This window comes from Mirounga angustirostris, unplaced genomic scaffold (genome assembly GCF_029215605.1).
Source record: "Mirounga angustirostris isolate CCGP_5_RB_7025 unplaced genomic scaffold, mMirAng1.0.hap1 SCAF_6, whole genome shotgun sequence".
In the NCBI taxonomy this organism is placed as follows: Eukaryota; Metazoa; Chordata; class Mammalia; order Carnivora; family Phocidae; genus Mirounga; species Mirounga angustirostris.
The window spans coordinates 45,065,286-45,093,256 of NW_026991714.1; the positions used below are offsets into that span (position 1 = coordinate 45,065,286).

At 42.5% G+C, this 27,971-nt stretch overlaps 1 protein-coding gene across 1 annotated transcript in view; it reads right to left on the reverse strand.

Annotated features, from left to right (window-relative positions):
- Window positions 1–27,971, reverse strand: part of NIBAN1 (niban apoptosis regulator 1) — a 155,066-nt gene that overhangs the window by 16,455 nt on the left and 110,640 nt on the right. The window contains exons 6-9 of the mRNA XM_045877330.3: window positions 13,953–14,068; window positions 8,071–8,175; window positions 7,446–7,608; window positions 2,253–2,440 (exon numbers count right to left, since the gene is read on the reverse strand). Of these exons, the coding sequence (XP_045733286.1) occupies window positions 2,253–2,440; window positions 7,446–7,608; window positions 8,071–8,175; window positions 13,953–14,068 (572 nt within the window). The remainder of the gene's footprint in view (window positions 1–2,252; window positions 2,441–7,445; window positions 7,609–8,070; window positions 8,176–13,952; window positions 14,069–27,971) is intronic.

Genomic DNA, 27,971 nt, shown 5'->3' on the forward strand with positions numbered 1-27,971 from the left:
CTATCAGATGGGCCGAAGTTTAAAGAGGTGGTACTGCCTACTGCTGACGAGCATATGGGGAAGAAAGTCCTCTGCCATACACAATGGACAGAAATGTAAAATTTAAGTCCTTTTTTTTTTTTTTTTGAAATGCAAATGGTAACATCTGTTAACAGGAGAAATAAAGCCACCTTTCAATGTAGCCATCCTGCCTTAGGAATCTATCCCACAGGAATGAAAGCATCAGAGTATAATATACGTAACAAGGTTATTTATTACAGCTTTGTCCATGATGCCAGCAACATTTGGATAGCTGAATAAATCATGGTGCATTCAGACATGAAATATTATGTAGCCATTACAAAGAATGATTTAGAGCTAGAGCAGCTAACTTGAAGACAGTTTCGCGAGGTATTTTTTGAATGAGAACACTGATAAAGAGTAGGATTTGTAATACAATCCCATTTTTTAAAGAGCAAACAATCTGGAAAAAAAAAAAACCAGCCCGTAAATGTGTATGTTTTAGGGGCGCCTGGGTGGCTCAGGCGTTAAGCGTCTGCCTTCGGCTCAGGTCATGGTCCCAGGGTCCTGGGATCGAGCCCCACGTCGGGCTCCCTGCTCAGCGGGGAGCCTGCTTCTCCCTCTCCCACTCCCCCTGCTTGTGTTGCCTCTCTCGCTGTCTCTCTCTCTGTCAAATAAATAAATAAAATCTTTAAAAAAGTGTGTATGTTTTAATAGCTGTATAAGCAGGGAGAAAAGTACAGAACGGTATATGCTAAGATGTTAACACTAGTTACTTGAAGGGATGTGGGTAGTGGGGGAGAGGGGAAGAGGGACAGTAAAGTCAAGTTTTAAAAAAGATTGCGAAAAGGAACTTGAAAATATTTATAAAGTGTGTCTTGTTTATGTATAATTACATGTGTATGTATGCATAAATAAATAAGAAAGGGGGGGGAAGAGAGGTATCTGGTTTTATCCAGGGACTGATAGTGATATGTCAAGTATAAACCAAGCTGCCACATTATGTAAGTGATTCCTGAACTTTAGGGTACCTCACGTCCTTGGGAGGCCTTGTGAAACAGAATGCTGGGCCCTACCCCCAGAGTTTCCGATTCAGTAGATTGTTGGTAGGGGCCTGAGAATTTGCATTTTTAACAGCCAGCTGATGATACTACTGGTCTGGGGACCACACTTTGAGAAACATTGTTTTCATCACAAGTCTATATTTTTGGAAACAAATGAACAAACAAAATTTATATCAAGAGGATATATGTTTCTATATTTGTATAAACAAGAAACAAGTATGTGAAAACACATTCTAAGTTATTTATATTAATTAATTCAGCGAGTTGGGAGTGGAGGTAGCCTAGGAGTTGGGGTGGGCATGGGTTGATGTGGGAAACAAAAGCAGAAGAAAAATATTTAATTTCCTTACTACCTACAGCCCATTGACAAGTCCTTGAAACAGGCAGAGTGACATTCCTCTAGGGACTCAACTGTCCCGATGTTGATGCTTTGTTAAGGGCGAAAGACAATCCTAGCCCGACCCCCTGCTCCACGATCCTGTAAGTCTACTTTTATATATAAAAATTCCTTTGGAAACTTTCTTTACCTATACTCCGCCAAGATACATGTTGGCAATCATCCCCCAAGCATATGACCTACTGATATACATCTGAAGGTCTCATGATTCAGGTTTTATTAGACAGAAATAAATGACCTTTTCCCAACAATAGCTAGCCCCCTCAAGGTCCTGGAAACCTTGCTTCCAAAATTCTTCAGAGACTTATGCTATCTCTAACCCCCTCCCAACTTGAAAATATATAATGGGCCACTCCTCATGATCCCCACACAGCTCTTTCTGCCCACGGGTCCTGTCCCCGGTGCTTTAACAAAACCACCTTTTTGCACCAAAGATGTCTCAAGAATTCTTTCTTGGCCGCCGGCTTCGAACCTCTTTCCTAACCTCTTTTCTACATCATGGGTGATCAATTTTGTGCATATATATTTTTTGTCTATATATATATATTGTTTCACTTGCACAAGCACATTATTAGTTTTGCAACCTGAAAAACATTAATAAAGGAAATCAGGTGAACGGATAGATAAATGGGGTGGCTGGCTGAATGAAAGAAATAGATGAATGGATAGAAGGAAGTGGGGGGAGGGAGGAAGAAAGGAAAGGAAAGAATGCACAAATGCAGATAAAGGCCCAAGAGAAAGGCAGCCCCAGGCAGGCCATTCACACTCAGTTCCTTGGCTCCATATCTCACCTCCTTAAGCTGGGCATTGTCTTTGGTGGTCTGAAAGTTCTGGTTAAGTTCATCCACTTCTTTTTCAAAGAGTGAGCGTACTTCACTGAATCCTGAGCTCACCGGCCCCATGAGCTCCTCCAGAATGGACGCCAAGAATGGTTGCACACTTTCCGCACAGCTTTTTTCTGCGGGCTGGGCCACCATGGCTGAGATAGGAAAAAGGCAGAAAACCATCACTTACTATGGGCAAAATTGGGTTCAAAGTCCCTGGAGCCAGGCCAGGGGTGGGCAGTGCCCCAGAGAGCCATTTAACAACCCAGGCAAGCTCAAACGGGCAAGACAGACCAGCACAGAGAGTCCCAGGCCAGTATTCACCAGAATGGAAAACCATTAGATGTTTTTAGAATTGAAACAAACAATCCCTCCCTTCCCCAAGCTTTCCTCTGCCCTGGGATGAAGTGCATTTTTCTGTGTGGTCCCTATGATCACGCAATGCCTAATAGAAAACAGAAAATGCTGATGATCCACCTATTTATTATCAGCATCATTGTTATATATGCATAATTTGTCTTCTAAAAAACACAACTTACTAAGTTTTTAAATTGAGGTATAACTGACGTATAACATTATATTAGTTTCAGGTGTACAACATGATGATTCAATATTTGTATATAACAGTTTATTAAGTTTTAATTAATTTCTCTAAGAGTTAATCAGCTCATAGAATTCAATTCCCCTCTCCCCCCCCCAAGAGACGTTTTTAAAACTCAGACACAGTCTTTTCTTGGGCAAACAGAAACAAATTTCATTCAAAACAAACACCACCCCACCTCCCACTCCCACACCCAATTTTTTTAAAAAAGGCTATTTTTTTACCCGATAATCACGGAAAACATGCACAGTGACAAAAATATAGAGAGCACAGAAAAATCATAAAGAGGGATGAAAGAAATGTAACCACACTTCCTGGGGGCAAATCCTGCCCTTTGATTTAAAAAAGGAAGAGCATTGGGGCGCCTGGGTGGCTCAGTCGTTAAGCGTCTGCCAAGCGTCTGCCGGGCATTGGGCTCCCTGCTCAGCAGGAAGCCTGCTTCTCCCTCTCCTGCTCCCCCTGCTTGTGTTCCCTCTCTATGTCTCTCTCTGTCAAACAAATAAATAAAATTTAAAAAAAAAAGTAAAAGAGGAAGAGCATAGTAAAGATGCTCATTCAGGAAGTCTGGATAGGACGTGGAAATCTGCATTTTTTTTAAAGTGCTAAGGTGAAGGTCAGATTAGCCAGGTTTAAAAGCAGATCTAGTGAGGGAAGGCTAAGCTGGAAAAGGATTGAGCTTGCTCTGTACACTGGAAGGTTAGCTTTGTGGCTCTGGTAAGTCACATGGCCCTTGCACCGTACCACAGAACCGAGAAAGGAAGGACAAGCATATCTGGGTGTCCAATCCATTTTATTACATGGAAAATCAGAGGCCTGGAGATGTCCGAGGGCTTGACCAAGGTCAAACCCTAATTTGCAGATCGAGGACTATACTTCAAGTTATTTCTTAATCTTTTATTGGCAAATAAGGTGCTTAGAGTGAGATGAATGGGCACGTTCTTCTTTCAGTTTGCAGAAATATTTCACAGGTATGGAGGATCAGACTGCCTCTTACTTGGGAGAATCTGAGATGACTATTCATATTATGAATAATTCACAAATATTTGGTATATAAAATATTAAAGAGGTCATAGAATTGCTAGGGAAAAAAAAACCCTTTTGATTGTATGATTTAAATATGAAACAATCTATGACTTCTAAAAATGACTTGCTTGGTACCAAAATGCAAAATTGCATGTCGGGAGAATAAATGAATTATTTATCAATTAACTCGGAGAGAAGGACTGTTTGAAAAGCACCTGACTGAAATTTCAGAATAATCATGAACACAGGTAACATGCAGTAAAGATTTAGTGGTGGATGGCGGGTTTCACCCACTGAGCGGGGAGGAAATGGACTCCAGCAGGGGTGGTGGAGACCCTGCTCGCCTCTGCCTGTTTCCCACTGATGTCTGTGTACCAGCAGGGGCTGCAGCCTCCTCTCAGTGCCTTCATTCAGTGCTCCTTTGCCCTGGGCCTTCCTTCCTCCACCTCTGCTTGTGAACAACCCACTCACCTCTTCAAGACCCAGTACACGCTTCACCCACTCGGACGGCCGAATGCCCTTGGCACCACCATGCAGCCCCCTGAGCTGCGAGCTGCCTGCTGGTGCTTCCTTCTGGTTGGAATACATTCGACACCCCACATGGACACGCTCTGCTGACTTCCAGGCATGTCGAGACGCCATTGTGATGAATACTGTTCGGTGACACACGGATTCATAAACTCATCCAGAAGTTAGGGAGCACAGGGACGAAGACGGAAAGTGTTGGGATTAGAGGGGTTTGGAGCCTGACTCAGTTTTGGAATCTGGCCAAGTTCCTTAATCTCCGCTTTGGTGTTCTTATCTGGGAGGTGGAGATCATGGGACGCATGACTTCTGGGGGTTGGGGTGACGATGAAGCAGGCTTACTGTGTTCGGATGCTTGGAACCGTATGTGGCACTCGGGAAGCGCTCCCGGACTGTGAGCCCTTGTCCCACCTGTTGGCATCATCCTTTTTTCCCATCAACCGACACAAAAACATTGCTATTTTTATAAGGAGCCCACAGTGTTTTTTGAAGCTGAAATAGTTCCTGGCTGGGAACCACAGTGTCCTCTGTTCCTGCTTCTCTTATGGCATCTTTCCCATTTTTTCCCTGCTGTTTCAGAATCTGCAACATGCCTCATATCCTCTTGTTGTAAAATCATGTTGTCTTCGTTGAATCCTTGTAGCCCTTGTATTCAGTAGGAGCAGGATAAATGTTTATTGAATGAATAAATATTGTGGGGCAGGACTAAAGATTGGTTGCTTGACTCTCAAGAGTCATGTGGGAGGAAATGGAAAGATCACTGCTTAATACTCCCCAAATTCTTTCAAAATCCAAAGCCCTTTATTGATGCAGTCTGAAGTATACAGTTGATCCTGACCAATGCCGAGGTTAGGGGTGCTGACCACCCCCTGTGTCATTGAAAATCTGTGTATTACTTCTGACTCCCCCAAAACTAAATAGCCTACTGTGTTGAACAGAAGCCGTACCCATAACATAAACAGTTGACGAACACATATTTTGTATGTTGTGTGTGTTATATACTGTATGCTTGCAATAAAATAAGCTAGAGAAGGGTGCCTGGGTGGCTTAGTCGGTTGAGTGTCTGCCTTTGGCTCAGGTCACGATCCCGGGATCCTGGGATCGAACCCCGTATCGGGCTCTCTGTTCAGCAGGGAGCCTGCTTTTCCCTCTCCCTCTGCCTGCCGCTCTGCCTACTTGTGTGCACTCTCTCTCTCTCTGTGTCAAATAAATAAAATCTTTAAACAAACAAAAGCTAGAGAAAATATAATGTTACCAAGAAAATCCTAAGGAAGAGAAAATATATTTACAGTACTGGACTGAATTTATCCAAAAAAAAAAAACAAACCCACCTATAAGTGCACATGTGCAGGTCAAACCCATGTTGTTCAAGGCTCAACTGTACTTTATTGTTTTAAAGGTGGAGAACCAGAGGCCCGGTTAAAATGTGTTTTTGATATTCCCTTGTAAAAAGACTTGATCGTGACTTCCTTTCAAAGATCCTTTTAGGAAACAAAGACTAGTATAGGGCAGAGTGCTTTTCCATCTTATGTGGGATATACTGGAGCCACAGAGAGAGAGAGAAAATGGTTGAATTCGGGCCAGGAGAATGGCCACAGTGAGGCCCAGTGAGGCCCAGCTCCCTGGAACGTGGGCTCAGGAGTTGCGTGCTGGCAGTTTTAGGTTGTATAAGCACTTCAGTATAGTCAATTCTAGATCAGTTGTGCTAACGGAGGAATGGATAATAGTAAGGACATAACGCTTAGGTTAATTTATGTGCCTCAGAAGGCACCACATGAACAGTCATGCACGGAAACAGGCACATCCTTGCTAGAGGCATGCCTCCTCTCTACTCTCTCGCAGAAGAACCGGCTGGAAGGGCTCAGAGGGGAGCTGGGCTGCAGTGTGAACGAGGCCTGAAGGGCAGAGGATAATCCACCAAGCAGACAACCCCTGTCAGTTTCTAAGTCTCTTGAGTACAGGAACTGGGTCCCCTGTTCACTGCTAAAGCTCCAGCACCTTGCTCAGAAAGCACTTAGTACGTATTTTTTTAGCGAGTGAGCGAGCAAATGAGCAAGTGAGTGAAGACTCTGAAAATCGACAATATAAGATTGCTGATAAACAATTGCAGAGGAACCATGACATTCGGTGTGCTGTGCTTGTTGGGATGTAGGAATTAACATTTAACATGTTATCCTGTAGAATTCCTTAGAGGCCATCTCAGGCCTCTTGTGAGGGCACAGGCAGCCATTTTTCTGTCAATAGTCACATCGCGAACATTCGTGACGTTGCGGCCCAGGAGGTCTCGGTTCCAACTACTCAACTCTGCCCTTGAAGCATGAACGCAGCCACAGACGATACATAAATGAACGGGCATGGCTGTGTCCCGATGAAATGTTATTTACAGAAATAGGCAGCGGGCCCGATTTGGGTCTGGGGCCACAGTTGGCAGACCTCCCTCTCAGGGCCCCTCCTGATGACAGAGGAGGACACTAAGGCACATAGAAGTCAAGTGACCTTCCCAAGTACACCTGACAGGCCAATGCTGCACTTATGACTAGAATCTACATTTACCAACTCTAAGCCAATTTTCTTCTTGTGAAAAGAAAATCCATTTATTCACTCATTCAAGTATTCCCTGAGAGTCGGAATATACCAGGCATGGTACTAGGCCCTGGGTGTGCCTGAGTGAAACAGGGGCCACATGGTCCTGTTCTTAGAGAGCTTATGGCAGAGAAGGGGCGCGTGTAGAAGCCAATACAATGAGCGTTAAGAAGTGCTGCAACAGGGCAGGGGCCGTGTCAGAACACGCGGGCACCACAGGCAAGAAGCAAACTCTCCTCCACTTTGCGTCACCGAAGTCTCCTTGGGAAGGTCCAGGCCCTTACTTGCATATCCCCTTTACACCTGTTATCACTTCTTCCCAATTCCGTCAGTTCAGTCGTGCTCTGAAATCATGAATTCTGACTACATGGTGGAGCCCTACACGCACAGCTCATTGAGCTGTAGGAGCGTGGATTATCTTCACTGACCTTTGATCTTTCCAATCAAAAAGTTCTTTGAGTTCACGATCTGATCCATGTCCGAACGGATGGTTCCCTCCAGGCCCTTCGTCAGAGAGCGGCACTCCTCCTTTAAGGCACTTAATCCTTCTGAAACTTGATGCCGAACCAGGTTGTAGGCCTCCTCAAGGAGCTGTAACAGAGAACAGCACAGAAATCAGGGGCTCTGTCATGTGCGAGCGCTGGCCCACTGGCCCGAGCCAAGCAGAGGGAGAAGGGCTAATCACAGATTATTTTAACATAAACACGACTGCAGGCACACTGTGATTTTTCTTTCAAGGTTTGAGTCTGTTTGGATTAGTCCTCATGCAAGTGAGACTGAGCAGACTCGAGGTAGGCAGTTCTCCACCCAGGGAAGGAATTATTTAAAAAAAACGAAAGAAGAAGAAGAAGAGAAAGGAAGGAAGGAAGGGAGGGAGGGAGGGAGCGCAGGAGGGAGGGAGAGAGAGAGAGAGAGAGAGAGAGAGAGAGAGAGAAAGAAAGAAAGAAAGAAAGAAAGGAAAGAAAGAAGGAAAGAAAGAAACTGCCCTAAAAAAAGAAGGGAAAGGTATGTTCATTTTGAGGCGCACAGTCGCGTAGCAAAGTCATGGCTTACACCGAGCCAGGCCCTCTTTCTGTCGTTCTTCTTCCCCTTCATTTTGGGCAGAAGGTCTGTCTGAAGGGTTGGCAGGAGGTCCTCCATCACCAAGTTACTCAGGATCTGGGGAGAGGAGGACAGTCCCAGAGTGAGTTGGGTGGTGATTACTGAATCTGAGCATCAGGCCTGCTGAAGTTGTCATGATTGGCAGTCCCGATCCTGGCAACTAAGATTGTCCTGGACTACATAAAATCTGTTAGGCTGATAGTTTCACTCTGGTTCTGAGGCTACAGAAATTTCAACTAAAGACAATCTTGGAGGGTAAACGTTCTTAAATATTTGCAAAGAATAGTAATGTCTGCTGACGGTTCACCATCAGAAAGGACAAATTCCTCAAATTCACACTTCTTTAAACTAGAAGAATCTAGTGCATTTAGGATAAAAGGCAAAAGTTTAGTTATGGATAAGGGCATCCTTAGCAACCTCGTGACAGGGATCAGGCTTGGTTTTGGTGGCTTGAGTCCTTTTCTGTGTCCTCTGAGACCATCATGCCTCCTCAAGCTCCCTTGGGATCTATGTGTCTTCATGCTCTTTGTCCCTGCCGTCTCCTGAACCCCACCTCCATTATCTTTAAAGTTTAGAGAAAGAAGGGAGTAACAAATACTTAGAACAACTGGACATTTGTGGGATGAGCAGAACACGGGAGAGGGAATCTAAAGTCTTCAGAATGTTTAAAAAAAAAATTTGCTCCCAAGTCACTCCTGAGATGTTGCTGGGCTCCATGAAAATGTTGTTTGTTTGTTTTGTTTTTTTAATCTGAGCATGTTCTTCATGTCCATTTATTACAGTGCTCCATGTAACACCAACTTCTCCTTCCTTAACTAGCCATCTCCCCCCGAATTGGAGCAGATTTGTTTTTCAGATTCAGTTTTACTATGAATCTTTTGGGGGTCACAGCTTAGTTTCCAGTATCAGGCTGCAAAACAAGATTTACAAAAGAAAAAGAGTAATTTTGGGAATGGAGAATCATTTGACATCTGTTCTATGAATTTAAAATGATAATTGCGCAAAATAATTGACCTCCTTCTCATAAAAATTCAAATTAGGCTTTGGGAATTACGGAAGATTTTTTTCCTGAGGTCATTGGTCAGCCTCATGCTAGTGCAAATATTCATGAGCTCACGAGATTTTGCCTTTCACCAAGGGCTCTGTTACAGCAGGGTGGGAAACTTTAGCTGAACTGTCCAGGAACACTCCCAGGGTAGAGGTGGGGGAGCCGTCCAATCCCCCTGTGCCTGTGGGTCCTTGGGAGAGCAGGCTGGTCAGGTCAGTGCAGGGAGTGGGGCTCCTGTCACCTGCGATGTGGAACTTTGTGGTGTGATGAAGATTATAATGGGGAAGGATTTCCCCAAGTCCTGGTAATTCATTGGTGGGGATGTTTTTCTTTCTTAACCATTCTCTGGGAGCAGTCAAGAGGTGAGCCAGAATACTTGAGGAATTTGAGAGGAACGTGATATGTGCAAGCTCCATGGAGATTAGCAGGTCCAACAATTAGATTCAAGTAGGTAATTAATAATCCATGGACCCTTCCCCTATCCTGCTTGGTGGAGTAAGTCCTTAGTTGGAACACATCTGCCCGAGACTGATGGAAGTGTAGCATGGGGAGAATGAGCTAGGAAGATAAGGAGCCTGAAGGCAGAGCTTAAAATCAATGGGAAATGTTATCTTAGTTGATAGTGTTAAATCAGGGTCATAATAATTGCCTAATTCATCCTTTTGCAGATATTAGTTTGAGTCTGAACATAAGCATGAAATGGGTTTGAAAAGATGAAAATGTTACAAAGGCCAAAGGAAAAAAATATTCCATTTGGGTGGGCTTATAGTTTTCTTTTAGTCTTTCCCATAATGTTCCAAGAAATTGAGTTCTATTTTATAATTTAGGGAATTGAAAAGGAAATATGTCTGGGGAAAAAAAAAAAAGAGAAGGGGAATAGGAGTGGGTTGCAAGGGTGTGGGGCTTGGCAACACCACAGGGCAGGCAGAGCCTCAAAGTGCTGAGGCCCAACTGTGTCCATCCCAACGCTGAGTAACCCTCTTCCTCCACCCTTCAGCCCACCCCCCATCCTTGTGTAGCCCCCCGCACCCACCCAGGGTCTGCTCTGAGATTCCCTACCTGGGTCAGCTCTTCATGAGCAGGGTCCAAAGCCCTGGGGCTATTCTAGGGAAAGTAGCTAGTCAAGTAAGTAAGCCATACTAATGAAGGGGTTCCTCAACCTTCTCCCCCAGAACAAGATCTATCGAGTATTTTTAGGGCCCTAAAAATACCACTTTTGCTTTAAAAAAAAAAAGGTGTGTGTGTGTGTATGTGTGTGTAAATTTAACTGCCGGGATGTGTAGATTTTAAAATTCCATCACACATATAAGAAACCAAACATGCCATTAGGTTGGTCAAAATCAACAAACCCAGGCTCACTCCCTGAAGGCCACACCATGTGTTACCTTCCAGATGCTGACGCTGTGGGGAAGATGTGAGGTCCAGAGACTGCTCTTCTTCCTGAGACTGGCCCGATGGTCTGACCAGGCTGTCGGCCTTGTGCCTTTTATGTTACTGTGTGGCCATGGGTGAAAGAATCATTTAAAGGGGTCACATTCAAGGTCATTAGACAAAAGACAACTCTGAAATGTATGGAGGCCTAAAATGTGGATAGTTTTCTTGTCTTGAAACTACCTGTTCTGTGGGAATTATAAGCTACTTTCTCAGCTCATCTGATTAATTTAAAGGCAAATTTAAATTTATAGTAACACTTATAAGATAATAAATATATATTACATAAATATGTTACTATGATTAATAAATACACCAAATAGCTGTAAATACTTTACATTTTGCAAACTGCTTTCCTTCATGACCTCATCTGTTACATTTTTATAGATGAGTAGGAACTATCTTGAAGTTTTTACTAGTATACAAATGTTTTCACCTTAATCGTCCATAGGCAAGTTATCCTAAGATATTTGCTCTGCCTGGACACTTGCCTGAAAAATAACCCCTACCATGAGGGCCCACCAGACTTGCTATGTGAGTCATTACTATGAAGATAATAATGTAACAATGCTGAGCATCTTCTGAATATCAGGCCCTGAGGTAGAGGGGTTAGGACAAAATGATCAAATTTTTAGTAGATCTGAAAAAAGTGCAAACAAACGCAGTGCTTTAAACAAAAGATGTCATATTCTTTTTTTTTTTTTAAGATTTTATTTATTTATTTGACAGAGAGAGACCGTTAGAGAGGGAACACAAGCAGGGGGAGTGGGAGAGGGGGAAGCAGGCTTCCCGTCGAGCAGGGAGCCCGATGCGGGGCTCGATCCCAGGACCCCGGGATCATGACCTGAGCCGAAGGCAGACGCTTAACGACTGAGCCACCCAGGCGCCCAAAAGATGTCATATTCTTAAACTCAGCTATGTCATGCCGTTTTTTTTTTTTCTTTTTTTAATTACTTGGTAGCTTTTTTGGGCCTCTGATCTCTTTTTCCTGTGAGCATTAGGAGAGACACTGCTTCAGCTCCATGCGTGAGGTTACAGGGAAGCGTACCCTCCCTGGGCCCCAGACAGGGGGGTTTTCGAGCCCACTTCCTTGCATTTTCTTTCACTGGCTTCTCCATGCAGAGCCAGACATGGCTCAAAATGTGTTTCCATCCCAGACTGGCTCTGTGACCTCAGCCAACCTCTCTGCATGTTCTTTTTCTCACCTGGAGGGTGATGGACAGATAATCCTTGAAATGCCCTTCCAGCGCTCACATTTTAGGAGTCTGACTTCCCCACAGATACTCAGATTCCTGGGGGAGCAAAACTTACTGGGTCACTTGATAACTCCAGCTTTTACTGATCTCTTCTCTGTTTTTGTTTTGTTTAGTTCTGCTTTCCCACTTACGGTATTTTTTTATACTGCAAAATTAGCACCTTCCTATCACTGCTTCGTGCCAATGCTTTATGATGTCCATATATGTGCAGACCCACATATGCTTAGCCACACACACTTCTAACACTGCCTTGTTCTACATCTAGGTATGACTTGCCTCACTGCGATGGCAAAGGATGAGTCATTTAGTTCTCTTGCTCCTCCTAGCGCTTCGCACATTATCAACCCAAAGCAAAAGGCAGAAGGTCAACAAAAGAAACATGATACTCAATGCAAAGAAAGGATTCATTAAGTACCTGCTTTCGATGGGGCATCATGAAGACATGTGAGCCGCCATGAAATTTCAAATGAAAGAAAAGATCAAGCAAGTAGCATAGGTAAACTTGAGGAGTTAAATAAATGTTGAACTTGGTCAAGTTCCATTGTTGGTGTTGATCTTTCACGGGACCAGTAATTGGAAGCCATCATTTCCTTTGCCATCTGTCCACTTAGCATGAAGTGGTGACCATGAAGCTATCAGCTGCACGGGGCAGGGACTGTCCTGTCCCACCCATCCTCTGGATCACCAGCACCCACCATGGTGCCTGGCATACAGTGGCTCAATAGTTGTTGAGTGACTAAAACCAGACAAGTCACTTAACTGTTATATGCCTCCCTCGGTTTTCTCATTTACAAAATGGAAATACTAGCAACCTCATGAGATCAGTAAGATGAACACACAGAATTAGGATTTGAACATTAAAAAGCACTACCCAAAGGCATTTTAATACTGGTATATGTACTAAATATGTTGGTTTACAAGGCAGCCTTCAGCCTCCCCTTTTGCTTTCATTTTTCTTTTTGGCATAAGTACAGTTAGTCCTTAATCCTCTCAGACTGATAAATGGATGTGCTTCCCCCAAATATCAGAAACCAAGAATTGGCTAAAGTGCTGGAATAAGTCTCAGGCTAAGAAATAAATGAGTTTAGAATCCTCCAAAGGGAGGGAAAAAAGAAGCTTCTGAGTCATATGGTTAAACAATGAAGAATAGCCCCATCATCATGAGCAAATGTTTTCGGCGTTAGATGTTTCATGACATACGAAGGCAAGGCCCCATCTGGTCTCTTCCAAATATTGGCTCCTAATAACAAATTCCACTGGCCCCCAAAAGAGGCACTCGGGGAGATGAGGGGAAATGAAAGAACAGCATTGTTGGACCCTGTGTGCCTCTAATTAAATAATGCCATACCCAGCCTCCTCTTCCTGGCTGAATCAGCCATGTGATTGGTGTTCTCATGGACACAGTTTCCTTGGAGATTTGTAACAATGTCCCTGGTACCAAGCCAATGGAGGTACTCAGCCCATGACTAGCATTTAATCAAGGTCATGGGAAATTATATCAGGCCACGGGGGATAGAAAACTAGAAGAGGTAAATAAAATGCACGGAAAACTGTCTAATGCTTTTAAAATGTGTTTCCTTGACTTCGTTTATAGATCATTCAACACATAAAGACAAGTGCATGCCAATAGTTTTCCGACAACATCTCACTTAATGCTCAGAACCCTGCAAGGTAAACATTATCATTACTCTCTTTCTCAGAGGACTAATCTGAGACAAAAAGAGGTCCAATAACTTGGCAAGATTTAGCCCAAGTCCACTGACCTAAGCCCCCACCGCACATGTTTGCTTATGGTCTGGAAGCATGAGGCCAGTTGAAAGAATCATGCTTTGTGTAGAAAGCAGTAGAAGCAGCTCTCCCCATTGCCGTTGCAGCGTTTCAGGCTGCCCTGTTTACTGCCCGGTCTGGAGGTTTTTGGAGAGGGTGCCTAATAGCTTGTGGACCAAATGCTTCTAGACGATGAGAGAAACGGCCTTTGGAACTACATCTTCTGTTCTTGCAACTTTTATTGTTTGATTTTTAAAAAAATTTTTAAATTATGACTCTGACCTCCCACGTGTAGACAGAGAAGAGGGTCCAGAATTTTGAGCCCGTGTTACCTGGACTTCATCCCCTGTGATCATTTCCCACGAGCCATAGTGTCCCTTCTCCTGCCGGAAGAACTGTACAGCTTCTAGAAACGCTTGGGCTTCGAACGTCGTCTGCTTCATGTAATCTAAGAGAAAGAGGCAAGGGCATTTAGCAGAGAAGAAGAATACTTCTACATTTGACCATGGCTCTTCAGGGGACCTAATATGACCTGAATGTTACAAGGGAGAGAATTATGAGACACAGAAAAATTAAGCAGGTGCCGAATTCAAAGTTCATGTGCAGATGTGAATTACACTCCTTGCTCCCCATAGCAGCGGATTCATTCTATCCGTTCCTGGGCAGACTGGCTAGGACGAGAAGCAGATGAACCCCTGTTTATTTTTATGCCTCCAATCGTAGCACCTCACTACGCAGACCATTTCTTCACAGGGCTTTGTGTAGCCATGGAATATCTCCCCCGCCCCCCCTTCCCTGAACAAAACTCCGATTTCTTTGTGGCTTGATAACAACTTTCTGTCAAAAGGACATCAATATAACATGCTGATTTATGCAAACAAAGGATGACAATGGCTAACAACTATATAGCAAGATACTGTTCTTCTAAGCATGTTACATATTTCATTGAAACCTCACAAGAACCTTTGAGGTGTTATTATCATCTTGATTATATAGATGCTCCAGAAGCCCAGAAAGATTAATTAATTGCCTAAGGTCATAGAGCTAGTAAGTGTGTGAACTCAGGCAGTCGGATCCAGTCAGACAACACTACACTGTACCAGCACCACGCTATACTACCTCACATATTAGTTTTCCAGGTTTGCCCTTCCAAACAGATTAGATTTTATTTTTTTATTGTTTTATTTTATTTAAAATAATTAATTTTATTATTATATATAGTGTGTTATTAGTTTCAGAGGTAGAGTAACACACATATAGTGTGTTATTAGTTTCAGAGGTAGAGTTCAGGGATTCATCAGTCTTATATAACACCCAGGGCTCATCACATCATGTGCCCTCCTTAATGCCCATCACCCAGTGACCCCATTCCCCCACTCCCCTTCCCTCCAGCAACCCTCAGATTGTTTCCTATAGCCTCTTACAGCGTGTCTCCCTCTCTGATTTAATCTTATTTTATTTTTCCCTTCCTTCCCTTATGATCCTCTGTTTTGTCTCTTAATTTCCACATATGAGTGAAATCATATAATTCTTTCTCTGGTTGACTTATTTAGCTTAGCATAATACCCTGTAGTTCAAGCCATATCTTTGCAAATGGTAAGATTTCTTTCTTTTTTTTTTTTTTTGATGGCTGAGTAATATTCCATTGTATATATACACCACATCTTTATCCATTCATCTGTTGAAGGACATCTGGGCTCTTTCCATAGCCAAACATATTAGATTTTAAAAGGTGTTATGTCTGAGAGGAAATATTTAATGGCAGGATTTTAAGTGTGGTTGGGGGAGCAAGGGCTCAATAGCCTTCCCAGAATTCCACAAATCACAGCGTGCATACAAATATCTTCATTTCTGCTATGAACTGAATATTTGTGTCCCCCAGAATTCATATGTATGATAATACATACTAATCCCCAGTATGATAATATTTGGAGATAGAGCCTTTGGGAGGTAATCAGGCCAGGGAGGTATGATAGGATTACTGCCCTTAACATGATGGGATTAGTGCCCTTATAAGAAGAGAGCTCTTCCCCCCCACTTCTCTCTCTCTCACCAGACACTGGACCTGCCAGTGCTTTGATCTTAAACTTCCAAGACCGTGATATTTTTGTTACAGCAGCCCAAACTGACCAAGGCAATTTTCAACGCACAAAGCTAGCTCTTGGAGGATACAATGATTACAGAATTATAATAATCTTTTCAGGGAAATGAATCATAGAAATAATCTAATCTAACAATAAAGAAATCAAATCTTAGAAAGGGGAAATAAGGCTAAATGAAGTGACTGAAAGCACCAAGTCTCTTGTCTCCTGCTTCTCCTCCTATAGGACACGAAGTTCTCTTGCTAATAGCATATGATCTGTATTTATAGGGCAAATTAGATTAGCCAGTTGAAGGCCGCTGATTCACTGGGGACCTTCAGAGCTTTAGACAATGGGATTACTCAGTCAAGGAATGAGTGGTTGATAAGGCGGACTGGGCAGAACTGAAAAAGGATCAATCTGCTCCAGAAGGTGACAATCAATAGGCTCTAGATGACTCTTTTAAGATTGGTTTAGGAGGTCATAACCCTCAGGAACCTGGAAAAGTGAAAATACAATACATTTCAAGGCATAGCCTCTATAGAGTTCAAGCAACATTCTTCACGGTGAGGATACCACAAAGCCCTGAATCTCCACCTTCAAAAATGTGGAACCGTAACTGACATTTCTAATACTGACATAGAGATCTGCTCAAGATCTAAATCAGAAAAAGAGCATGCTTGAGAATCAAGTTTTTAAATTGAAGTATTTTCTTCCTTGTTATTTTTTCTGGCTTGGCAAATGATTTAGTGTTTAATCTTAGAGATTTGGAAAACACAAATTAAAGTCTTGGTATAAAGTTGACAGCAAGGGGGCTGTGATATGGGGCTCAGTACACTGGGAGGGACTTTACCAACAGAGATGGAAACTGTAATTATACATTGAGATTCAAGATTGACTCATGTGTTCTTATTTTTAACAGCTGTTTTCATTTCCAACCTAAGGAAACAAAGAGATGGAAGAAAATGTGGTACTTGGATGGAGTGAGAACTGCCAGACCCGCGAGCCTGGGAATAAGGTTTTGAATTCTTCATGTCCTTACAAAAAGCATAAATTTACTTATTTCTTCCCCCACTAACCTCAGTAACTGGAGGAGGTATTTGAAATCCTACTCATACCTTCCATAATTATATCAAAGCAAACTATGGCAGCCCCCCTATGTGTGTTTCCAAAAATCTTTGAAAAAAAAAGAGAAGAAATGGGATTTGGAGACAATGATGTGGGAGTCAGAAAGAAGTCCAAGAGGAGAAAGAAGAGCTGGAATGTAGTAGTGGCGGATGAGGCACCTTAATCTAGGCAGAAAAGAAAAGGGTTAGTAATCAGATGAACCACACAGGAAATTACAGTAATTGAACATCAGCAAGAAAGCCTAAAAGAATGAGGGCAGGGATCTAAATTCTCAACTCTCTATCATTAGGATGGATTTAAACTGGATTTTAACTATTCCTTTTCCACAGGGGAAAAAAGGATCTAACCTACTGATTCATCATCAGATTTTTCAGGTTATAAACTGATCAAGTAAATTAACGTCTACAAACCTTTTAGAACAGTATCTGCCATATTAAATCCACTTTATGGATATTAATTTTTATGATTGTAAGCCAAGCTCAACAGCATCTGCCAGATCATTACGGAAATAAAGAACAAAGGTTTGCTTTGTAAAAGATAGAATTGTATTGCAATGGTAATATGACCTTCATTTCTTCTAAGTTGTCTGTAGAGGCGTTGCTGAACTCAGCCGGAATATACAGGTGTTTGAGAAAAACTGGATTGTCAGTTATTTGATCAACTTCCTGCCATAGATCTCATGAGAACAAATTCCAGGATCACAATCACTTGCTCTCCTGCCAACAAGCAGCTGAGAGTTTAGTCCAGTAGTCCCCAGAATCAACAAAGGCTTTTGGTTGTTAAGCCTTCTTGTAGGTCGACTTAGAAAAATGGCAGGTTATCAGCTCCAACTGTACTTTCCCAACATGTTATCATTATGAGGATGCTCAAGGAGACAGATGTGCTGGAGAGAAGAGCATTAAATCCAGATCCCTCATTTGGTTGATAAGGAAACTGAAAGAAAAAAATGGTTAATTTCTTGGCTGAAGGTCACACAGCTGGTTAGAATCAGAGCCAAGAGTTGAAAAAGTAGCTCTGGCATGTCAGGAGTGGCCTTGGCATTCTTGCTTACTTAAATCATAGACTATGGGAGCTGAAAGTGGTCTTAAAGGTCACCTACCCTGAGCTCTCGCTCCATGCTGGAAGTCTTCAGAATCCCAGACGCTCATCTGGCCTTAGCTTGATTATTTCCAGTGACAGAAAGCTCACAATTTATGGAGTAGTCACGGAACTGCTCTAATTATTTGAAAACTTTTCCTTTTATTGAGCCAAAATCTGTTTCCATGAACTCTCATTAATCTCATTTCTGCTTTTCAGAGCAAAATAGACAAGTTTACTCCTCTTCTATATGGTAATTCTAAAAAAAAATAGCTGAATATCTTTGTTTTCCTTCAACCATTCTTTAAACAATATAATTTTGGGGATTTTTTAAATTTAGCCCTCTTTTTTCCTTCCTTCCCTTAGTAACCAACTCCATTTAATCAATATCTTTCTTAAATTTGGCCCTTACACTGAATCCAACCCACTGAGTATTTTATACTTGTGCAAATTATGTAAAGTAAAAAGATTACTTTCCTTTTTCTGGTCCCTAACTTCTTTTTCTTTTTTTTTTTTTTTTAACACAAACACATTACACCATTGACTCATACTTTTCTTACAGGCAAATAAAATCCCTCCAACTTTTTCATATAAAACCCTTGTCAATTTAATCCTTTCCCAACCTGTACTTACACTTTTGATTCTGAAGTACAGGTTTTAACACTACCCCTAATAAATTACAAGTTACTGTGATCAACTCAGTGCCCCAGAGCCAGCCAAAATCATTTTAAAATTATAATTGTTTCCAAACTCCCTTTCACCTCTGTATCATTAAAAAATTTGGTGGGCTTGCCTTCTGTTGTTTCTATCCAATTCACCGATTGAAACATTCATCAGATCGGGGGCAATGACAGATCCCTGGGAAATTCTAAACATTTTAGAAGACATGGGAGACACATCTTGGCCATTCATTCGGCAATCACATCCTCAGGACCTTAGTCTCTCCCTATTTCTCATCTGTGCAGTTGCATGGAAAACTCATAGTTGGGAGACATGATTAAGGATTCTGCAAGGAAAAGAAAGCTTCTCTGGGCCCCTTGGGGGAACAGTTATCCAGGGGGTCAGCTTTTGTTTTTTTCTACTTGCACAGATTTACAGCATGTCTGAGTCAACTGAAACGCCAAAGCTCCAAGGCCTATGCAGTCATTCTGGATTTTCACTCTGGCTGCTGTGTTGGGACCCCCTGACTCAGGCTGGGTTTGGAAGCTGTGTTGTTATTTTATTTTATCGGTTCAGTGCGCCAAGCCATGTTAGCTGATCCGCCTGGTGATTTGCAAAAGTTATGTAACAGCATTACTCACTACACTGCTATGGGGCTCATCTCAGTAATGTATACTTCTAAATTGTCTTCAGCTTCAGGTCATAGGTTGTCTTTCCTGGGAGAGCTGCAACAAGGCTGTCTGCCCTAGTTTCTTCTCTACAGCAAAGGAGAAGCAGCATGAAAGTAACCAACGTTTGTTGAATACCATCAGTGTAAGCATGAATCACGTAAGATATTTACACACACTATCTCATATAATCCTTCCAGCAATCCCATTAGGTAGGAATTAGTATTCCCACTTTAAGACTGACAAAGAAACTGACTTCAGAGAGGCTAAACAATTTGTTTAAGCTAATAGGTGGTCAAGTCAGGCCTACTTACTTCCAAAGTCCTGTTATAACACTCCATGGTTTAATATTTTAAAACTTTTTATTCTGAGGTAATTGTAGGTTCACATGTTCTTATAAGAAATAATGGAGGAGGGGGCGCCTGGGTGGCTCAGTTGGTTAAGCGACTGCCTTCGGCTCAGGTCATGATCCCGGAGTCCCGGGATCGAGTCCCGCATCGGGCTCTCTGCTCGGCAGGGAGCCTGCTTCTGCCTCTGACCCTCCCCCCTCTCATGTGCTCTCTCTCATTCTCTCTCTCTCAAATAAATAAATAAAATCTTTAAAAAAAAAAAAAAAAAAAGAAATAATGGAGGAGGGATGGGTTGGCTGGGTGATGGACATTGGGGAGGGTTATGTACTATGGTGAGTGCTGTGAATTGTATAAGACTGATGAATCACAGACCTGTAGCCCTGCAACAAATAATACATTATATGTTAATAAAAAAATTAAAAAAAAAAAAGAAATAATAGAGAGGTGGGGCACCTGGGTGGTGCAGTCGGTTAATTGTCTGACCAGTCTGACATGTATGCACATGTTCATGTGTGTATGTTTGCACCTGTGTGTGTGTGTGTGTATGTGTCGTGGTTTAATTTTTTTTTAAGATTTTATTAATTTATTTGACAGAGAGAGAGACAGTAAGAGAGAGAACACAAGCAGGGGGAGTGGGAGAGGGAGAAGCAGGCTCCCCGCCAAGCAGGGAGCCCGATGTGGGACTTGATACCAGGACTCTGGGATCAGGTGGCTCAGTCGGTTTGGCTCAAGTCATGATCTCAGGGTCCTGGGATCGAACCCTGTGTAAGGCTGCCTGCTCAGTGGGGAGTCTGCTTCTCCCTCTCTCTGTCCTTCCCCCTATGCATGCTCGCTCTCTCTCTCCCTCAAATAAAAAAAAAAAGAATCATCTAGTCCAAACCACTCACTGAGTAAGTGAGCAGACTCAGGGCCAGATAGAATGTGACATTATTAAAAACAAAAGAAAACTCATCACTGGAATTAAAAATGAATGGAGTCCATTTTCATGAAATGGTAATAAAAGTTTTGATTTTGTTTAAAAAATTTATTTAGGGCGCCTGGGTGGCTCAGTCAGTTAGGCGTCTGCCTTCAACTCAGATCACGATCCCAGGGTCCTGCAATCAACTCCTGCATTGGGCTCTCTGCTCAGCAGGGAGCCTGCTTCTCTCTCTCCCTCTGCCTGCCGCTCTGCCTGCTTGTGATCTCTCTCTCTCTGTCAAATAAGTAGATAAAATCTTTGAAAAAAAATTTATTCGTAACCAACTTAAGCAAATATTTATTGCCATATTATAAATGATAACTCTCATGAGCACTAGCCCCAGGATTTCTTAGAAGTCCCTGAATTGTATTTTGTAAACTTCTGGACTAAAATATTCATCTATTGACTAAATCTTATTTGTGTTAGTGGATACAGACCTACCAAGAAGAGAAGAAGAATAAGCCAAGAAAAAAAGTGCAGTCCATGGAGATCCAGGGACCTGAGGATGAGTTACAATGGTGTTGCTCTAGGTGAAAATATGAAGATGTAAGACTCACTCAGAGGATATGAAGGGCTTCTCAAATGGATGGAAGAAAGGTGTTATAGTGAAGATATTGTTTTGATAGAGATTTTTAACCACATAGAAAAGGGCTACATGCCTCATTTGACTAAAAGTAGTGCATCTCATGAATTCTTGACTTGTCAATAAATATTAAAAGACTGTTTGTCAACAGACAAAAGGAAGTGGTGATTACTAGAACAAGTGAAGACAGACTAACCCATTTCCTTCACACAGACATACTAGATTGGCAGATTAGAAGGCTGTTGGAGACATCCTGTATCTAGATTTTAGCAAGACAATTATTAAAGTTTTACATACTTTTGACTGACACACGGAAGAAATTTAGATTGGTTGATAATGCAAATAAACATAACTGAATAAACAACCTCAATGATGGATGCTGGCTAAAAGGCTGACATCCTAGAGGAAAATCTCTAAGGTCCTGCCCTTAACACATTTTCAATTATCTAAAAAAGGTAAGATGGATAACCCCAGGGTTTCACTTAACTGTGAGCCCAGGGTACGTGAGTGACGCGATACAGTTGTACACAAAGCCAGTGAGGGTGGGCCGTGGGAATGTGGAACAGGACAAGGACAGTCACAGATGGATTCTGAGATCCGCTCCTAGGAAATTACCATCACACACTTCCAGTTCCTCAAAAGGAAGTGCTCCGTCTGGGCTAGTTGCCTTATAGGAGGTGTACAGATTTGCTCAAATCCCTCTATTATGCGCTCTCATGACATCATGTGCCTCCTCACCATAGCACTTATAAGAATTATAATTTCAGAGTTATTAGTGTAATCATTTGAAATATGCCTTTCCCCAAGAGCGTAAGTTCCAAGAGGACAGGGAACTACAGTTTGTGTTCACAACCGTATCCTCAATCCCTACCTGAGTGCCTGGCACATAAGAAAGAAAGAGAGAGAGAGAAAAAGAGAGGTGGGTGGGGGAAGGAGGAGAAGGAGAGAGTGAGGGAGACAGAGGGATCGAGGGAGGGGTGCCTGGGTGGCTTAGTCATTAAGGTTTGCCTTTGGCTCAGGTCATGATCCCAGGGTCCTGGGATAGAGACCCACATCGGGCTCCCTGCTCTGCAGGAAGCCTGCTTCTCCCTCTCCCACTCCCCCTGCTTGTGTCCCCTCTCCTGCTGTCTCTCTTTCTGTCAAATAAATAAATAAAATCTTTTTTTTTTTTTTTTTTAAAGAGGGATTGAAGGAGGGGAGGGATTTAAACACTACGGGGGTAGGGCACTAGATTAAATTTCCTTTTAAAAAAAGATTTACTTATTTCAGAGAGAAGAGAGCATGCCCAAACCCATGCTTGGCGTGGGGGGGGGGGGGTAGGGGCAGTGAGAGAGGGAGAGACAGTCTTAAGCAGACTCCACGCCAAGCACTCAGGTGGAGCCTGAGGTGGGTCTTGGTTTCAAGACCCTGAGATCACGATATGAGCCAAAACCAAGAGCCGGACACTTAACCAACTGCGCCACCCAGGTGCCCCTAGATTAAATCTCCTTTTAAAGTTCTATCTCAACCAAGATTTCTTGGTTGCAGATAAAACCCAAGTGTTGCAAATGAATCAGATTCTCTCTTAATGAGTCTCTTTCTTACTCTTGTAAAGAGGTACTGAAGGAAATTGACCTACTTACTCCAATGCTTCTCAGACTTTGATGAGTATCAGAATCACCTGGAGGGTTTGCTAAAACAGATTGCTGAGCTTCAGCCCCCAGAATTTTCAGATTCAGTAAGGTATAGGGTGAGGTCCAAGAATTTGCATTTCTAATAAGCTCCCAGGCGATGCTGATGCTCTAGGTCCAGGGGCACACCTTGAGAACCATTCCTCTACCCAACATAAGGGGAGCGATTCTCAAACATCAGAATCACCTATGTCTTTGTTAAAAATGCAATTCTTCATCTTGCCCCAGAGATTCCAGTTCAGCAGGTCTGGGGCTGGGCCCAGGAACCTGCATTTAAAAAGCTGTTCAGGGGCGCCTGGGTGGCTCAGTTGATTAAGCGACTGCCTTCAGCTCAGGTCATGATCCTGGAGTCCCTGGATCGAGTCCCACATCGGGCTCCCTGCTCGGCAGGGAGCCTGCTTCTGCCTCTGACCCTCCCCCCTCTCATGTGCTCTCTCTCTCTCTCTCTCATTCTCGCTCTCTCAAATAAATAAATAAATCTTAAAAAAAAAAATTGAAAAAAAAAAAAAGCTGTTCAGGTAATTCTGTTGCAAGGAGTTTACAGGCTAGATTTTGAGAAAGAAACAAATTGCATAGAAGAAAGAGATACAGTAGAAGACCATAACTCTTGAATGCCTAGGGTCTCGATGAACTTGTTCCCACCTTATCAGGTTAGGAAAAGTCCTCTCTGCCGACTGCTCACCCACTTAACACAAATGAACCCTTGTACTTAAAGTGATGCATAAAAATAGTATTATGATGAAGCTCTACCAAAGGGTATGTGGGTAAGGAAATACTTCGGACAGGTTCATATGGACATCATTTCAAACAATTAGAATTCTATCCACTGAGGGCAACCCCCATTTGCTTCAGAAACAATCATTGTCTGGACATAAGTCTTCAGTTGTGACCCCAGTTGAATCTCATTTTCTCTTTTTTGGTAGTCAGTGGATATATGGACTATATCTTCTGTGTGGCAGCCTTCTTTTCTTTAGCATAAATGATCCCATTTCCTTTAAGTTTTTTTCAAAGCCTTAAACAAATAAAGATGACCCCCACTCCTATCTCTTCCAAAAAGTAAGGATGGTGTCATCAAAATCCTGATAAGGGAGGGGAGAATATTTGCTTCTTCCCGAATACCATGAAGATACTCTGTTGTCCCGAAGCTGTGTTCATTGAACATGCTTTCCATGGGCCGAAAGAGTTCATCAGTCACTCTCTGTGCCTTAGATACCTGGGCAGAGTGAGGCCAGGAGAACAACAAGGTAATCAATTATTTCCTCTCTGCCCAGGACAACTCTCTATGTCTCTATATGGGGGAGAGTCATATTCTTTTTTTTTTTTTTTTTTTTAGATTTATTTGTGAGAGAGAGAGAGAGAGAAACAGGGGAAGTGGCAGGCAGAGGGAGAAGCAGGCTCTCTGCTGAACAGGGAGCCCATGCGGGACTCGATCCCAGGACCCTGAGATCATGACCTGAGTCGAAGGCAGACGCTTAACCTACTGAGCCACCCAGGCGTCCTGGGAGATTCATACTCATATTCATGTCTCCCAATATCCTAATGACCATTTGTGGAGATAGCACTGAAATGACCTCAGCAGGAAAAAAAATAATCACACCTCAAAACCAAAGCAAAACAAATGAAAACGATCTAATTTCCTCCTGAAAATGTGAATTTTAGGAGGAGTTCACTCTGCAGTGTTTGCAGGCAGTCGCTGTAGTGTGCACACTTGGATCATCTTCCAGCTCAGACCACAGACACTGGGTCACGTGCCTCCCACTGTCATTGTGGGGAGTCGTGGGGCTTACTCCCTGCAGGCAAAACTTGACCGCACAAGCTGGGCACAATTTAAACCGAGCTGAGTTTCCAAATAAATAGGGAAGATGCTCCTCTCGCCACAGACTTATCCTTCATTTTTGATGACACTTTCTCTTACTCCCAGAAATGACTGTTTACCCAGGGGTCTTGTTATAATTCGTCACTGCTGCACACAAAAACATCAGGGAGATTCTTCCTGACTGAGTTTATGGATGACCTTTGTCTTGTGAGCTCAAAACACCTTGCCTAGTCTTACCCACATGCATGGGGGCACACTTTCTACAAGTAAGGCACACAGTGGAAGGACTTGGCCAGGTTCACGTTCGAGAACAAATCACTGGGGTTAACTGGCTGCACTTTATCATATCCTCCTCTGACACACCCACAGAGTGTAGCACCGTCTGCTGATGCTATCTGGGGATTTTCCACTCATCACCATTACTGATGAGTAATAATAGCATCCACCTTGCACTTGTCAGAAGTTTTTACAGTTTACATGTCATTTGGGTCTCATAGCAACCTCATGAGACAGGTAAGCCAGATGTAATCATTCCTAGGTAGAAAATGGAAAAACTCCAAATCAAAGAAGTTGGAGTCATTACCCAAGGTCATTTAAATACACAACTCATTTTATTGGGTCATCAAAGGAGAACAAAAATAACAAGCAGGAATAAATTTCATACAGACTCAAACTTCAAAAAGGACCTAACATTATTTAAAACTGATACTGACAGCAGAAGTTGTAGCCACTTTTGTCTAGGATAAAATATCTGTTTCCTTATTTGTAACCTTTCCCCAAACACCTAAAAAATTAAATTGACCCATGCTCCATTACCTCCCTAAGAAGTAGGGATGGCAGCCATAGTTTGGAGGGGCAGTATACAACTTAGTCCTCAGGTTCTTAGGGACAAGATCATTTTTTTAAAACTGGGAAGTCAGGTACCAATAGAAACAGTGTCCACACTCCTGACCTATTACAAGAAGGGGCAGTGCTGCCAACAGAGTTCTTTTTAATTTCTGGGTTAACAGAGCCCACAGTATGTACCAGTTTTGCATAATTCCTTTAAACCAAAGATACTTGGAAAGCATCTTGCTATTGGGGTGGTCAAAAGCCTATAACTGCATTAGCATACATTGTCTCACTAAGGGATCCTTTGAAAATGGCTTTATAGGTAAACAGGAGATTTTATTTTATTTTTTTTAACTTTTTTTTTTTTAAGATTTTATTTATTTATTTGACAGAGAGAGACATAGTGAGAGCAGGAACACAAGCAGGGGGAGTGGGAGAGGGAGAAGCAGGCTTCCTGCAGAGCAGGGAGCCCGACGTGGGGCTCGATCCCAGGACGCTGGGATCATGACCTGAGCCAAAGGCAGACGCTTAACGACTGAGCCACCCAGGCGCCCCAACAGGAGATTTTATTGTGACAACTCTAAGCGTTCACAATTATTTTCAGTAAAGTCCAAGGAGCATCTTGTTTAATAACTTGACTAATGACAAATTTAATCAAAACATGGTAGGATTACTGAATGGAATATTATGCAGTCACTAAAATAACAATTATGATGACTCATATGCATCATGGAAAAGTAGTTTAAAGATCATTTTAATTGCAAAAACAAAATTATAAAATCACACATATATCCTGATTAAGCAATGTGAATATTCACCCATATGATTGAAAGGGAATGCATAAGAAATAAAAAGTGAGCCATGGGCGATTTTTGTATTTGTGCCTCAAACTTTATGAAGTGTTATACTTACCCTTAGGAAGATCTGTGCTGATCTAATGACTTTTTATTTTTTAATTTATTTTATTTTATTTTTTTTTAAGATTTTATTTATTTATTCATGAGAGACAGAGAGAGAGAGAGAGAGGCAGAGGGAGAAGCAGGCTCCCAAGGAGCAGGGAGCCTGATGCGGTACTTGATCCCAGGACCCTGGGATCATGACCTGAGCCGAAGGCAGACGCTTAACCATCTGAGCAAGCCACCCAGGCGCCCGACTTTTTATTTTTTTAATACCAGTCCTCTCATGACCATGAGCAATATTTGTCTTTCCAAAGTCCAAATGGTTCTGTGGCAGTTCACCTCTTAGAACCTCAGAGAACTCTTGTGAGCCCTGGCAACTGTCGAATCATGGCACATGCTATGGTCCAGACATACAGGGTCCATACTGAGGGGTTTGTAAAGTAAATTAACTGAAGAATTAGTTCATTCTTCTTTTCCTCTCCTTAAAGGTTTTGCTTAGTGTGGTTTACTCAGAATAGGTCTCCAGTGCCTCCTTCAAGTGTTTTCTCTTCATAAATGGAGGGAAAACCCTTACATCCTGGAGCCCTTTCAGGCTTGTCACAAATGTCCTTTAAAATATTATTACTATCCCTGGGGCACCTGGGTGGCTCAGTCATTAACCATCTGCCTTCGGCTCGGGTTGTGATCCCAGGGTCCTGGGATGGAGCCCCGTGTGTTGGGCTCCCTGCTCAGCAGGAAGCCTGCTTCTCCCTCTCCCTCTCCCCCTGCTTGTGTTCCCTCTCTTGCTCTCTCTCTCTCTCTGTCAAATAAATAAATAAATAAAATCTTTAAAAAAATAAAATATTATTACTATCCCCTGCTTACCATGAAAATAGAGCAAGATCATGGGATGACACAGTGTGACATGCATTAGAAGCTGGAGGTTCATCTGTGACACAACTGAATGAACTTGTGTCCCCTTACATACAATGTCTTCAAGGATAAGTACTGTCATATTCATCACTGTATCCCAAGGCCATACCAGTGCCTGGTACCAAATGTTCTTTTGAACAGACCAACAAACAAAGGAATAAATGGCTCAATGATACAGAAGCAACATGAAAGCGTAGACAACAATCTGGTGGGAATCAAAACTGGGTCTCACTTTGACTCTGGGACTTGAGGTGAATTCCTTTGCGTCTCTGGGCCTACTTTATCACATTTGAAATAAGAGGCTGTCAGTTTTCCTTTTTCAGCTGCGAAATAGTGTGATTTTGCAATAAACTGCAAATACAGTTAGGCTACCAACATTTGGGTAGTGCTCTCCATGACAGAGTTCTAACCTGGGGATAGAAAGGTCCAGCTGCACACTTTATCCTTTGCTTCCCGCTAAACCTTTCTCTCTCTCAAATATGCAGCTTTCTCTGGGCTGCAGGAAAAAATCAACATGACTACTAGATGTATTAAATTACATATGTGGTGTACAGGGTGTTTACTAAAGGAAACAAACACTAATGCAAAAAGATATATGCATCCCTACTTTTTTTTTTGAAGATCTATTTATTTATTTTTGGGGTGGAAGGGCAGAGGGAGAGGGAGAGAGAATCTCAAGCAGACTCCATGCCAAACACGGAGCACGACTCAGGGCCTG